The following is a 13,445-nucleotide window of genomic DNA, read 5'->3' on the forward strand; positions in this document are numbered from 1 at the left end:
TGCAGCTTGTCTGCTTAGCTCTCTCCTGTTGGAGGTGCAGGGACTTGCCCTTTTTAATCTCAGCAACAACAGACAAGACTCTCCAGACTAGGGGGTCAGCAGACTCCTCTGCTGGGTATCTCAAAGATATTAGATGTATAGTGGCTGACTGTGACAAAAGACTCACTGTGGCCTCAACCCTTTATTTTGGAGATGTGGATAAGGTAAGGTGGTCAGGGGATTAATATAAGCATAGGTATACCTTAGAAGATATAACGGTTTGTATGAGTTTATATGATTTTTGTTAGGTCTGTATGCAAGGACACAATTATGAAACAGTAAATTGCTAAGTACTCACATCAAGAGTGTCTTCATTAATCACAAGCATCCCCATGTTCTTTGTCAGTAATTTACAGGAATGTCCTGCAGCAAAACAGAAAAGCAGAGGATAAAACTTTACATTTTAAAACACTTTATTTAAATAAATTACTAAACTACTAATCAGTTACTGCATCACATTACTGCTTCAAAGAAAACAAATCACATTAATAAGGGATACTACAGTATGCAGCTTTGGATTTTAATATAACCAATTAAAATGTTACAGCTCAGCCAGTGTCTCGTGACATGACTAATGAGTTTTGGTTTACAAGGGTTTGTCAGTTTCCTGTTTTAATAGGCAGCTACAACTCTGAGTTACCCAACATGGGTCTCTGGGGAGTGTTTTCCTCAGCTTTTGGCTCAGACAAATTCTGAGGGTCACCAGGAAGGTGGTGGAGGGAGCCTCCCATTGGGGAAAACAGAAATATTTCTTAAACCAAGACTGAAGCTTTCAGTTAAGTGCTGTGGCTGCATGAAAAGGCTGCCATCTGTGGCATAACCACATGAATATTTGTGGGCTTCAACACTTTGCTTCTGTCTGGAAAGAGATTTTAGTTTCTTTAAGGGGGTTACCACAAAGTCTATGTTTTTTGAATACATGGGTGGCATTTTCTCTGAGTGAAAATGAGATAAGATTGTGTACAAAACTTAAAAAAAAAAAAAAACACACAGTCACAGTGCAGCACAATTGTGCACACACATTACACACATGTAGGGGGCCCTGTATGAGGAAATGAGATGGTTTCACCTCCAGAGTCAAAACCAAGCAGGGCTGGGATCTGGGGTCTGGGGTCTGGCAGATCTTAAGTACAAAGGTGCAAACATCCAAAAATTTGCCAGTGTGTGGAAAATGTTTCTTCATCTGACGCTGTCTCTACTCCCTTCCCTCTTGTCAATTCCTGCTATAGCCCTTCCACTTAATGTGTTTACCTTTAACTAATTTCAATGCCCAACTTGCCCTTTTTATTTCACCAGAGAAAGTTAAATTCCTGGCCTTCCGCCATCTCAGGCGGAACTAAACACTGCTCCCACAGGACTTGTGGAATGTGTAACAGCAACATTTGTGTCACAGCAATCCAGGATGTTGTCTTGGGAGCAACAATTAAAGATACAATTTTAGTCACTGAGGGCTAAAGGATCAGAGTTTGGACCTGAAAAGAAGGGTAAAGTGGAAAGGTAGGCTATATTTGTATAGTCAAGTAAAGAGTTTTTATTCTCTTTTATTTGTGTTTAAATAGATGATTTGACCAAAATTAAAAGCATTGTTTATGTGCTTCTAATCTATGATACTCTCATTAAAGTGACCTGCGTTTCCTAACTAGCTGACCAGCAGACATTCACCAAATTCTGTCCTAAGCATTTTGTATATACAATTCCCCTTTACAAAAAGCTCACAGCACTGGGAGTGCTTCCCACATTGCTCTTTAATCGGGCAGCTAGAGGCAGTGTAGGTACTGTACAGTACATTATGTCGGAATAGTTCAGGATTAGAGTCTTTACAGGTTCAGATAAAACTGACTTCTCGTGTTTTGATATAAAAAATGTGAAAGAAGTAAAAGCAAACACATGCATTTGTGTCATTTTTTTTCGGTGCCAAGAGTGACATATGGGTGGTGGAGACCACCTTGAATTGTGGAAAAAAACACTAAATACGATGGGCTGAATTTACCAGTCCAGTGTGGCAAAAAGCACACATTAACCTTGGTAATGGAGATCATTTTTCTGTGAAGAAAATGGTAAAAAAAAAAAAGTAAATATTGAGCAGAGATTTTACAGAGGAACTCAGTCAAACAGCAGACCTGTAAAATACTTGCTGTGAGCCTGTGCTTCTCCAGAGCCTCCTCACATCTGGGCACCGTGGGCACAAAGAGCTGATTCAGTTAGGCCACAGTGGTAGGTATAACCAAGAATGGAGGTACTTTTTATATCTGTTTTTCTAAACTCAGGGTTACCAAGTTAGCGCTACTCAAGGTTCATCCGTTTGTAGTAATTAGCCCCAAATACTGTAACAACATTTTCATTTAAGGAAGAGAATTTTAAACTAAACTGGTGGATCATTGTTAGATATTCAGCTTTTTGATAAGATCTGCAAGGCTAAAACCCAGAGGACAGCCAGATATGTGAGAGTTGCCTGCTTGTGTGCATATGTATGTTATTTTCGTCATGTCACTGTATTTTGCTCATACATCATCTTGCAGTCTACGACAGATGTTTTTTCTTTATTTTTGTGACAGAAAAGAATTTAGCATGTCAATAGTTTGTCTTCCTGGGTGAAGAATAACAATAAGAATTGACTGGAGTACCTGTAAAAAGCAGGAGTAGCATTTGTAACATCACAGATTATATTTACCATTGACATGGACACGTCCAAGATGAGTGCCCTCCATGCTCCTCGCTTTTTTCTGGCTGTCAATGACTTGTTACTAGATGTTTGTTTGTATTTTCCTCCCCAGGGAGTCCTAGTCTATCCATTGATGAAGGGTATGTTTGGATTTTTTTCTCTTATAATTTTGGCCGGTCTGTCCTCTTTTCAGATTTTCATGGTGGAAAGGATCAGTATCTCCATTTTTGTCATCCTTTGTCTTTAAATCTCGATTTTTTTAATATAATTTGAGGGTATAACGGTGGGACAACATAATAAAAAATAATTCTGAAATAAAATTCGAGTTTGCAGAAATAGAAAGAAGTTCCCAAGCCTACATTAGGTACTGCTGGCATAGCCATAGCTGCATTGTGGGTAGCTAGGTTTTGACAAGGAAGAAGAATGCTTGAATTAAAAAACTGATACATCGGGTTCTTTAATACATTTCTCAACTTTCTATTTTTGAGTCTTACCAATATTGATGGCTGTTTCCTGTTTGTCCCCAGTCAAAATCCAGATCTTGATCTCAGCCTTCATCAGGGTTTCTATGGTCTCTGGAACCTTGTCTTGGAGCTTGTCCTCAATCGCTGTGGCTCCCAGGAGCTGCAGGTTCTACACCAGAAAAAAAATAAATAAATTAAAAAATAGCAAGTGGTGCTAATAAGAGAGGAAGGCCTCTAAAGATCACGTGTTAAGAGAAACATGCGAGCTGAGACTGTCACTCAGACATTCCTGTTTTCCCCGCATCAGCTGCTCTTGTTTATCAGCCAGAAAAGAGTAAAAACACAGGCTTAAGGGGTTTTGCATCACTTACTGTATCCAAAGGTGTGTGCATACATCTGTAGACACGATCGCTCTCACACAAGCTAAACATACCGTTGGTATTTTTCCTGGGAAATTTGGTGGTTCGTCATGATGGCCATGGGCTCATATGGGCCCATCATGAGTGCACAAATCTGACAAGACCCAGGAGTGGAGGGGAGACAGGAGCCAGCAGCAGAAGAAAGGCAGGGAAAGCTCTTTAGGTTTTGACCTGAGTCCCGCTTCCTGTGTGTCTGTAGCGCTGCCCTCTCTAATCACTGTGAACCACACAACACAGAAAACTGTGCCTAGGGAAGGACATGGCTATACTTTATCTAATGAGTCCTCATTTGCTTTTTTGATGTTAATTGTTCTGCTGTTTCTGTGGTTGTTGTTAGGGGCACTTTTTGTAGAATATGAGCCACTTGGATCAGATTTCAAAGCCAAGCCAGGAACAACAAAAACAACAAACTGGTACATTTTCCCTGGTGTTGGCAGCATTGAACAAAATACTAGAGGTTGAATTTGTGGCTCAGTGTCTATAAAGCACTGAGAGAGCAGATGCTAGAATTCCTAATGAAATCTTATTGTTTTAATATGTAAAAATAGACAATAGTTTGCCACCTGTGGTTGTAGTGTGGGAATCCTAAACATCGCCTGTTTTTCTTCTGCAATTAACATTGACCTCCTGATGGTCTTCCAGGAAAACATTTTCCTTATTAGCTGTAGTGGGCTGAGCTAAACTTAAACAAAAATGTAAAGTTAATGAGAGACTTTTCCTGAAATCTGAAGCAATTCACTTGACATTTACAAACTCTAACATAATGAGGCTACAGTCAATTCATAATTAGATTCTAGAGAACACTGCTGTAAAAATAATGTAAGTGCTTAAATGACCGAGAACAATAATTAATTGAAGTAATAACTATCAGTGAAGTAAAACAGGTTTTGAATAATGATTGTCATAATGAATGAATAATGTTTATTTTAAATGTTTATATCATTGATTACATTGAATTATCTGCAGTTGATCACATTTTTAACATGTTCTTTTAAAAAAGTATTCACTGCTTTAAGATGGTGTGAAAGAGATTCAAATTATTTTACAGTGTTAGGATGTCTCTGATCATTTTCACTGCAACTCAATTTTGCCCCCATGTGGTGTTACTATGCGCATTATTAATGATGTGTTGCCCCAAGGAGCAATAAGTCCAAACCCAGGCAGCATCAGTGCCATATTCCGCCTATTAAGAAATGCATGTTACACATTTCTCGCCGACAGCTTTTATGGTTATTTCATGATTGATTGCCTCCATTTGTTTTGGGCAGCCAGCAGCAGACTATTTATGATTGTGTTTCTGTGTTTGACCAGCACTTCCACATAGACCCACCTCAAAGAAAACCCATTAATACCTGGTGATCAAACCTTGAATCTCTCTCCCACAAACACAAGCATAATTATGAACCGTTTCAGATTTCAATCATAGTACAGTATTAGTTACAAAGAGGCCCTCTCTTCAGCTTCACGCGAATCAGCCATAACATTACGAACACACTGCTAATATTAAGTAGGTCCTCCTTTTGCCACTAAAACAGCCCTGACCATCGAAGCATGGCCTCCACTAGACCTCTGAAGGTATGTTCTGGTATCTGGCACCAGTACCAGAGTCTTCAGTAGCAGATACTTGAAGTCCTATAAGTTGGAAGACTTTTTTTTTTTTTTGCAAATCCCACAGATGTTCAACTGGATTGAGACAAAAATGTTTACTTGCTTACAAATATTTCCCACCCACTTCCAGGTGCTAAGATAATAAATGTTCTTCACTTCACCTCTCACTGGTCGTAATGTTGATGAACAAAAAGTTATCAAATATCTGTTGTGTATAAAGTAATTATAGATTCTGCATTAGATTCTAAATTAAAAGCACTATTGTTTGGATCACTTCATGTTGCCATGTTGGCCTCCAGTTCATTTTACGGAGCTGCTAAACACAACTCACACCATTTAAAAAACCCTAACAAACCTCAACAAACCTTTTCAATTAATTCGTAGCTCTCCTCCATTTTTAGGGCTCTGTTTTGCAAAGAGGTGCAGGCTCTGTGGTGGATCTCCTGCCACTGCTGATAGCATGACTCACTGATGTCTGCCACCGCAAAACACAGAGTGCGCAGCCCTGGAAGAGGAAATGTTATCATAGCACCTTAATCAGATGACATGAGTTCTATCTACTTTCCATTTTAAAACTTTGACTTGTTAAATACATTGACATGTCAAGTACATTTTAGGCATTTCATTCAAATAAATCTATGCATTGTATAAACACCGTTTTATGGTAAGTAATATGTTAGATTTATCAGCTGTTACATAAGGTTAAGCAAGTTTCTGTACATTTCTGATCAGTGTATAAGTCCTGACCTTTAAAAAAATAAAATAAAATAAAAAATGGGTGATTACCATGTTGAGCACAACACAAATGGACCAACATAGATGCGAGCTAACCACTATATATTATACAGAACAATTATAATATTTGTCAGCAGATGTACACTGTACAATCGTGCATAGGTTTTATGTTGTATATGTAAATTTTAAGGAATGTGTTATTTGATCCTAATGTGTGTTTTTTAGATCACCAGGTACAAGAGATGGCAATTAGTTCAGCAGACACATTCTGACTCATTTGTAGTTGTTTGTGTGAGTGACGAGTGAGCAGTTTCACAGTCAAATTAACTAGAAATCACTACATAAAAAGCAAACCATGACAGAAGATCAATTCTGTCACAAACAGTCACCATAATACTTTACCTGACACTATGCTAATGCAGCGGAAAAAACCTATGTAGGCACTTACTTTATATGAAAAGTTAAGTGAAATACAGAGTTAAATACAAATTCTGACCAACTGACCAGGATTTAACTGAGGTAAAGTATCAGTAATTTCATTTGTAGTTCACATAAACGTGAATCTGTAAGTGCTTTTTTCTGAGTAAAATTAAGAGCTGTACATTTGTATTTAATGAAAAAACAGCTTTTAAATCACATAAGCAGTAATTGCTACTTATCTTGTCATCATACCAAAGGAAGTTATTGTATTCTACTCAAACCTCCCTAAAATTACTGTTCCCGAAACTCTTCCTAATCTGTTCTGAATGCTATATTTAGCGTACCTCAAAAAATATCCAATGACATAAGTTTTTTTGTGGCTCACAAGGGGGCAGTATGAACACCATGTTAGAAAGCTTCTTTCAGATACAGTGCCTTAGGTTAATTTTCCTCCATCGTCTAATCACTGCTCAAGTAACAACCAGAGTCTGGGTCAAATATTCATTGTATAATCACATATGGGGGAGGGGAACTATACCTTCTGCTGCAACTGATGATCAAGTGGTGGTAATAATCAGATAAAAATGAGGGAAGCACAGACAACACATATTCTAAAACAACTTTTTTTTTTAAAGACAGGGGGCAATGTTCACCCACTTACCCTCAGTGGCAAACTGTTCCAGGTGTTTCAATGTGATCTCTTTGTACTTAGAGCTGTCTGCCAGACGGTCATATATCACTGTGTCCTGAAAGGAAACAAGCACTCAATGGTTACTGATGCTGAGAGAGGAAGGAAAGAACGTCCTGGACGTAGGTTACTGTGCAAAGGGGTGCAGCTCTTATGTGATGCACTTTCAGCTTCTGCTGGATTTATCAATGGTCCCCAAGTGATTTGTACTATAACAATTATGCTCTTCAAAAGCATTTGCTGGGGAATGAAATAAACTCGGATTTGCCGAGGAATAAATTATTCTTTCAGCGATGGGTCTTAGGAACAGCAAAAAAAAAAAAAAAAAAAAAAAGAACTGAGAAACTATGAAATATTTTATTTGCTAAACTAAAATTAGGTCTAAGAACTTAATCTGAAAATTACTATTCTGGCATTTAGCAAAATTTCGTAATATCCCTGAAAAACTAATACTATGTCAAACAGAATTTAAACATACACAAATAAAATAAGACATAAGCGTTAAACCTGCTATGCTATGTAAAACACGGAAACCTATGAAAATCAGTGTAAAACATGTTCCTCAAATATGAAAACTGGTCCAGTATCATTATTGTTATTATTATTATTATTATTATTAAGTATTTCAAAATGTACAATGTTGCATCTATCCAGCAGAGGTCTCGATACTAGTAAAATGAGTATAGTTTGATAGCTTCAGCTGAGCATCTTCCAATTAAACACTTGATATTTATATTGCTGAGATATCCATGTGTGAAATGTGGCGATTTACTTTTTTGCTACTCCTATATTAAAATATTCCCTAAACAGACCAAGAGTGATAAGGGGATGAGAGCATTCAACACGTGTATGGGTGTGTCAATGATGGTGACAGGTTTTCATGTGTTGCCATGGAGCAGAGACAGACACTCACAGCTCCTTTGCAGTAGAGGCGGATCTTCCCAGATGGCGTGCGCATGATAACTGACATTCTCTTCCTCGTACTGAGATAGGTAGCAAAGAATAAAGATGAGAGAGAGGAAAGTGGGAGAAACCAAATGAGAAAAATCATTGGCTCAAATCACTGGTGTTACAAATTATCAAGTACTGTTTGAGGTAGCATATGTCTGCTGAAATTAGAAATCAAAGAGGGTAGCAAGATATCACACAGTCACATAGTTAATTAGTACAAAAGGGCAAGAGAAATTTCAAATCTGATAGCATATGGTTTTTAAGGTTCAAACATCATATACAACAATGTATTACCATATAACCTATACAGACAAAATATTACAGTATAAAAATAGTACACATAACTACTAAAAACAATAAGGCAGTTATAAAGGTCGTACCTTGTAAACTCCAGCACATGAAGCAGTTCATACTTCTCTTCTGTTCCAGGCTAAATTAAAAGGAGACAGATGAGTCAAAATACTTCAAAAGGAGACACCTCAACCTCAGTTTTCTTCTGAGATGACTTACTTAAGTAGTACAAGCCACCCCCTCAACACCCTACTGCAATCAGCTTTAATTGCACTTTAAATGTGTTTATCAGTTTCCTGCACTGAGCTGATGGAGGGATACAACAAGGTAAAATTCAATTAACTTCCTTAATTGTTGAGACTTCTAGGTACAATAAAGAGCGATTAAACAGATGCTAAGAGCATTAGAAGGTCTAATAAAGGTTAAGAAATTGGACAAATGTCTTGAAGTCAAGATGTCCTCATCATAGAATAAAAAAAAGGAATTGGCTCTGGCATTATGGCCTGGGCCTATTTGAGCACAATCATCACTTTAGCCAATTAAAGGAGCAACAGGAGGGATGACTTGAGCTTTGGAGAAGACACGCACTGAATCAGCATAGGATATGATGTTTTCCACTTTCCATTACTAGATAATGTGTATAGAAAAGGCAGATTTCTCTTAATATGCACATTAGTTTTTGCTCCAGGTCTGAAAGAAAGGTAATGAAATTATAACCAACAGGCATTCTACAGACTAATTCTAGTTATTTTTTAATGGTCCTGTAATGTCTTGTAATGTTAAATTTTTGGAAATACACTTTCCCTTTCTTGCCAAGAGTTGGGGGAGATGTATTTTAGCCTACTGTTGTCTGAAAGTGTAAAATCATCTAAAGCTAAATAAATAAAAAAGTTTAATCTATGCAGATAGTGTAAGCGTAAATACAACAATTGATTGTTTCACATGGGGTTATGTATTGCAACCTTTCTCAGCCAGGTGCAATAGTGGAGACTCAACTTCTTGTCTGGCAGTTGCAATCAAATTATTTTGATTTTACTGGCATTTTGTAACTGTTGGTCTGAGCTCATTTCGCCTATTTCCCCCCTTTGTCATTATGCAAAGCTAAGCTAACCAGCTGATAGTTGTAGTTTTAGAATTGTTCTATAGATATGGTAGTTGTAACAATCTTAACATCTAAATCTTAGCAAGGTAGCAAATCAACAAATTTTTCACAAAAGAGGGGACAAACTACTCCTTTAAAAATTTTTTTCCAAAAATCATTTTTTTAAAAAAATGGTTAAAAGGCTCAGCACAATTACTTTAGTGTCTAAATGGTAAATGGTATATTAGTCTACAGCTTATGAGCTGGTAGAAAAAAGATAATTTGTTTTATTATTACACTATATTTACTTACAAAGAAAAACGCTTATAGCATATTATATTTTAGTGCTATCTTAATATCACACATCTCTCAGTGTGTGGTGGTGTTTCTTGTGTGAGGTCATACTTGACCATCAATATTCCATTAGTCCAGCAGCTTGTATGTCTAATATTAAATTTGTCTCATCCAACTTACCATTTCCAAAATGACGCTGTCCGGAGTTCTTCCAGAAAACACAAAGCCAAGGTTTTGTGCTGCTCTTACCAGAGCTCCTTCATCTTGGAAGCAAAAGGAAACCCATAATATTATACAATGCTGTTTCAAGATAACCTAGAATTTGAAGCTGACATTTATGATAAAAATCACATCAATATTTGGTACATAAAACACATTTATGTGGACAGATTTTTACAAAGTGCAAACGAAGCAGGTAACTAATACTACAGCTTGCATGTGGATGCTGCAGGGCAAGAAAAAGCTCTCTGGTTGTTTTTTTACAGTTCACTGAACTAGCTTTCTTTACAGATGTTCCCAACTCTGTTTTAAACCCCAAAACTCAAAAGAACTGTGACTGTTCTAAACAATCAGCCAAACAAAGTAATCTCAGAAGGAATATGGAGGAGAAAAAGAAGCAGCACTGTTTTGTGAAAATATTATACAACTAGGAAACCACTTTATGACCATAAAGACAGAAATTGCTGGTAAATAAGCATGTGTTTCCTTACTAAACTTGGCCTGTTTGTCCTTACCGTTTCAAACAAAAGCATCAGGAAATATTACCATTTAACATTATTTGCAGTGTTTGTCCATATACCCAACAATTTTTGTTAATAAAAGGAGATATTTCAGAGGAGCTACCTCATCGTTTACATTCCGATCACAAAAATACTATATTCCTTTGAGCATAGTGAAAATACGGTTCATTTGGATTGTCCTTTATTTTCAGCAAATACTGCTGCTAGGGGCAGCCACTGTTGTGAGCATAATAAAGCTAAGCTGAGCATGCAAATAAGCTTGAACCGAGTCATTGTGTGGTCCAATTTGTAGGAAGTGCAGGTTATTTTTCGTTTTTGAGTGTAGGAGATGATATTTCTGCATCTGTAGATCCAGACTCTCCTGGCATTTCCTTTCCTTAGTATGTTTTGATCTGATCTGGGAATGTCAGTGACCAAAATTTTATGCCAATGCAAAGAATATGCAGCATGTTGAACTTGATTGTGTAAATCCAATAAACTACCACATTCCACAATATCTAGTCTTAGAATCAAGATGGATGACAGTGATGCTTATTTCCAAACCAATTTTAAAACTATTCTCTTTTCTCATGTGAGCTATTGACTGAATAAAGAGTGATGTCTATAGTGTAAAAATTTTCAATGATCCCCTCTGCGCACATATAATGCACTGGGATGATGCTAGGTCAGCATATTTGCACAAACTAAGGTTTTATCCACCTGGAGATGCAGCCTGGTAGGCGATTCTTCCATCTGTGTGCTCAGGAACTGCAGTGTGACAGATGGCCATCATGGTCATGAACTCCAGGATGACAGCAGCTGTAGGCTGTAAGAAGAGCAGAGGGCACTTTGACCTTTAATATTCTTAAATAAAACATGTCCCAACAAAATAAGGACAAGGCCTGAACTGATATACCTTTAGTTTAATCATTATACTGTGTTCTGCTTAGATAGAGCACAAGTGAGAGTAAACAAAAACATGCCCAACTACTATATCTGAGTCACCCCCCTTAATGTGTGAGTGCACAGTCATGTTTTAATCAGTGCACGGTCATGATTTAAATTTTTCATCTGCGTAGACTTATTACAAAAGTTTAACAGAAAAGTCAGAAATTTTGTACTTCCCCAAAAATAGATGGAACCAGTTTTCAAATGACATAAATGTAAGCCTAAAACCAAAATTCAATTAATCCAAATCAGCAAATTAAAACAATGCAAATGATTGATTACATGTACATTTGGCTAAATAGTGTTTGATTGGCTTCATTTCCAACAATGTTCTCTCTGTGGTGCTAAAAAGAACCAAACAACCAACATGCTTCATTAGCTCTATCTACAAAACTAAAAACTTAACACCTCAAATCAAATGTTGTTAATTTAATAATGTCCAGGACAATTTATTAAAACTGCTGTTTATGTTTATTGCAGGCATTTAACATACATACAATTTTTACACTAATCACTTACCCCAAAAATGAAAACATAGGCTCAGAAACTGCTTTCTCTGGTACAGCCATCTATAAAGTGAACTTAACTAATGCAATTATTAAACCTGCAGACTGTTTATTATAAACCTTTTTATTTGAGGTCAGCTGTCTGTGTATCCAATCCTAAAGCAGTAAGCTTGTACTATATAATGAAAAAAGCCTAACCTATATACTGAGGGTATTTTACATTGTTAAGAGAAAACATGACTAACTAGCCAGAGGGTAGATGAGGAAAGGCTTCTACTATGTCTGAGGTCGCTGGAGCACCAGTTTCTAGTCAGTGACCACAACTGAGCTAGAGAAATCAGCAGCCTGCAGGGCTACGCAGGCCTGAATCTAACATTATGGACTACAGAATGCTAATGGATGCTAATGCTTTTTAACAATAGGGTTAAGAGCATGTTGACATTCCAAGCTGATCCACACTGTGAACAATAAATGATAAATACTGGTGCCTAAGAAAAAACATTTCATAACAACGAACATACATCAGCAAAATAACCAAAGAAAATAACCAGCCACGCTGTGAATTCTCGATAACAGATTACTCTAAAACAACTGGATTTTCCTCCCCTTTGACAAAACACTATGTACTCTTGCAATAATTAAATTTGTTTTTCCACTGATTAGGCAACTCAGATAAAAGCTCTCTAGCCAGGAACAAAAAAAAAAAGGGGTGAATGTAAGAGGTGAGGGGAAATCAAAGGGCCTCTTGTAAATGAAAGTACAGAGTTGTAGTCCAAGTGGTTGTAAGAGTCCCCTCTGCCTCTTAGGTATCCTCTGAAGGACATGTCAGTGTGTGTGCATTTGTACTTATCTTTGTGAAGAACAAGTTGAGTTTTAGATCCTGACAATGATGATTTGTAAAAGGTGCAGGTCCACAGATGTACTGTAGGGGGGTTGTTTTATTTAGAATATTTGGAGAATTTATGCTGTTTATACAAGGAAGGAACTCAAGGAAGTCACTGAAAGAGCTTGTTGTGTTTACATTTACAGATTAAAAAGACATTATGTGTCACTTAATAAGCTTTAGAGGCACTAAGCAGATTTTGTACACTGGGCAATTCATTGCTTTATGCTAAGCTAAACAGCCTTGACTAGCTCTCCTGTCTATAGCTTCACATTGAACAGAGATATGTGTATCTGATCCAACTTCAACTTTGAAAGAAGATATGCCTATAAAATTATTTTTTTAACGTTAGTGGCTACGGGATGTATTATACCGATGGAAATTCTCACAATTACAAGAGGTTAAACTTGTGTGATGAGAGCAGAAACTGCAGGGCATATCATGAGCTTTGCTCTCATGGCACAATTAAATGTGACAGCTAAAACTGTGCTACCCGCTGTCTCAGTCACTGACTCATGGATAATCAGTGCCATGGCAGGAGTCACGGAGAGTCATCACTTTAGACATGGTCAGTGTGGTAAAAGTTGAAAGGTCAACAGAAATGTAGTAGAGTGCTGGGACAAGCGCGCAAACACAGACCCACAAAGGCTGCTGAAAGTCTGCAGGTGGAGAACATGTCAAGCCACTCAACAGAACATGAAAGACACCATAGGGGATGTTTATTTTTGTCAGCACTT

The 13,445-nt window shown here is 37.3% G+C and overlaps 1 protein-coding gene across 6 annotated transcripts in view; it reads right to left on the reverse strand.

Moving 5' to 3' along the window:
* atp8a1 (ATPase phospholipid transporting 8A1) overlaps positions 1-13,445 on the reverse strand; it is a 97,291-nt gene that overhangs the window by 36,354 nt on the left and 47,492 nt on the right. For all 6 annotated transcript variants that reach the window (XM_067518835.1, XM_067518837.1, XM_067518833.1 and 3 more), the window contains 8 exons: positions 11,092-11,197; positions 9,833-9,915; positions 8,367-8,416; positions 7,949-8,018; positions 7,009-7,093; positions 5,558-5,697; positions 3,196-3,334; positions 338-402 (listed from right to left, as the gene is read on the reverse strand). In XM_067518835.1, the coding sequence (XP_067374936.1) occupies positions 338-402; positions 3,196-3,334; positions 5,558-5,697; positions 7,009-7,093; positions 7,949-8,018; positions 8,367-8,416; positions 9,833-9,915; positions 11,092-11,197 (738 nt within the window). The remainder of the gene's footprint in view (positions 1-337; positions 403-3,195; positions 3,335-5,557; positions 5,698-7,008; positions 7,094-7,948; positions 8,019-8,366; positions 8,417-9,832; positions 9,916-11,091; positions 11,198-13,445) is intronic.

Source organism: Channa argus, chromosome 10 (assembly GCF_033026475.1).
Source record: "Channa argus isolate prfri chromosome 10, Channa argus male v1.0, whole genome shotgun sequence".
NCBI lineage: Eukaryota > Metazoa > Chordata > Actinopteri > Anabantiformes > Channidae > Channa > Channa argus.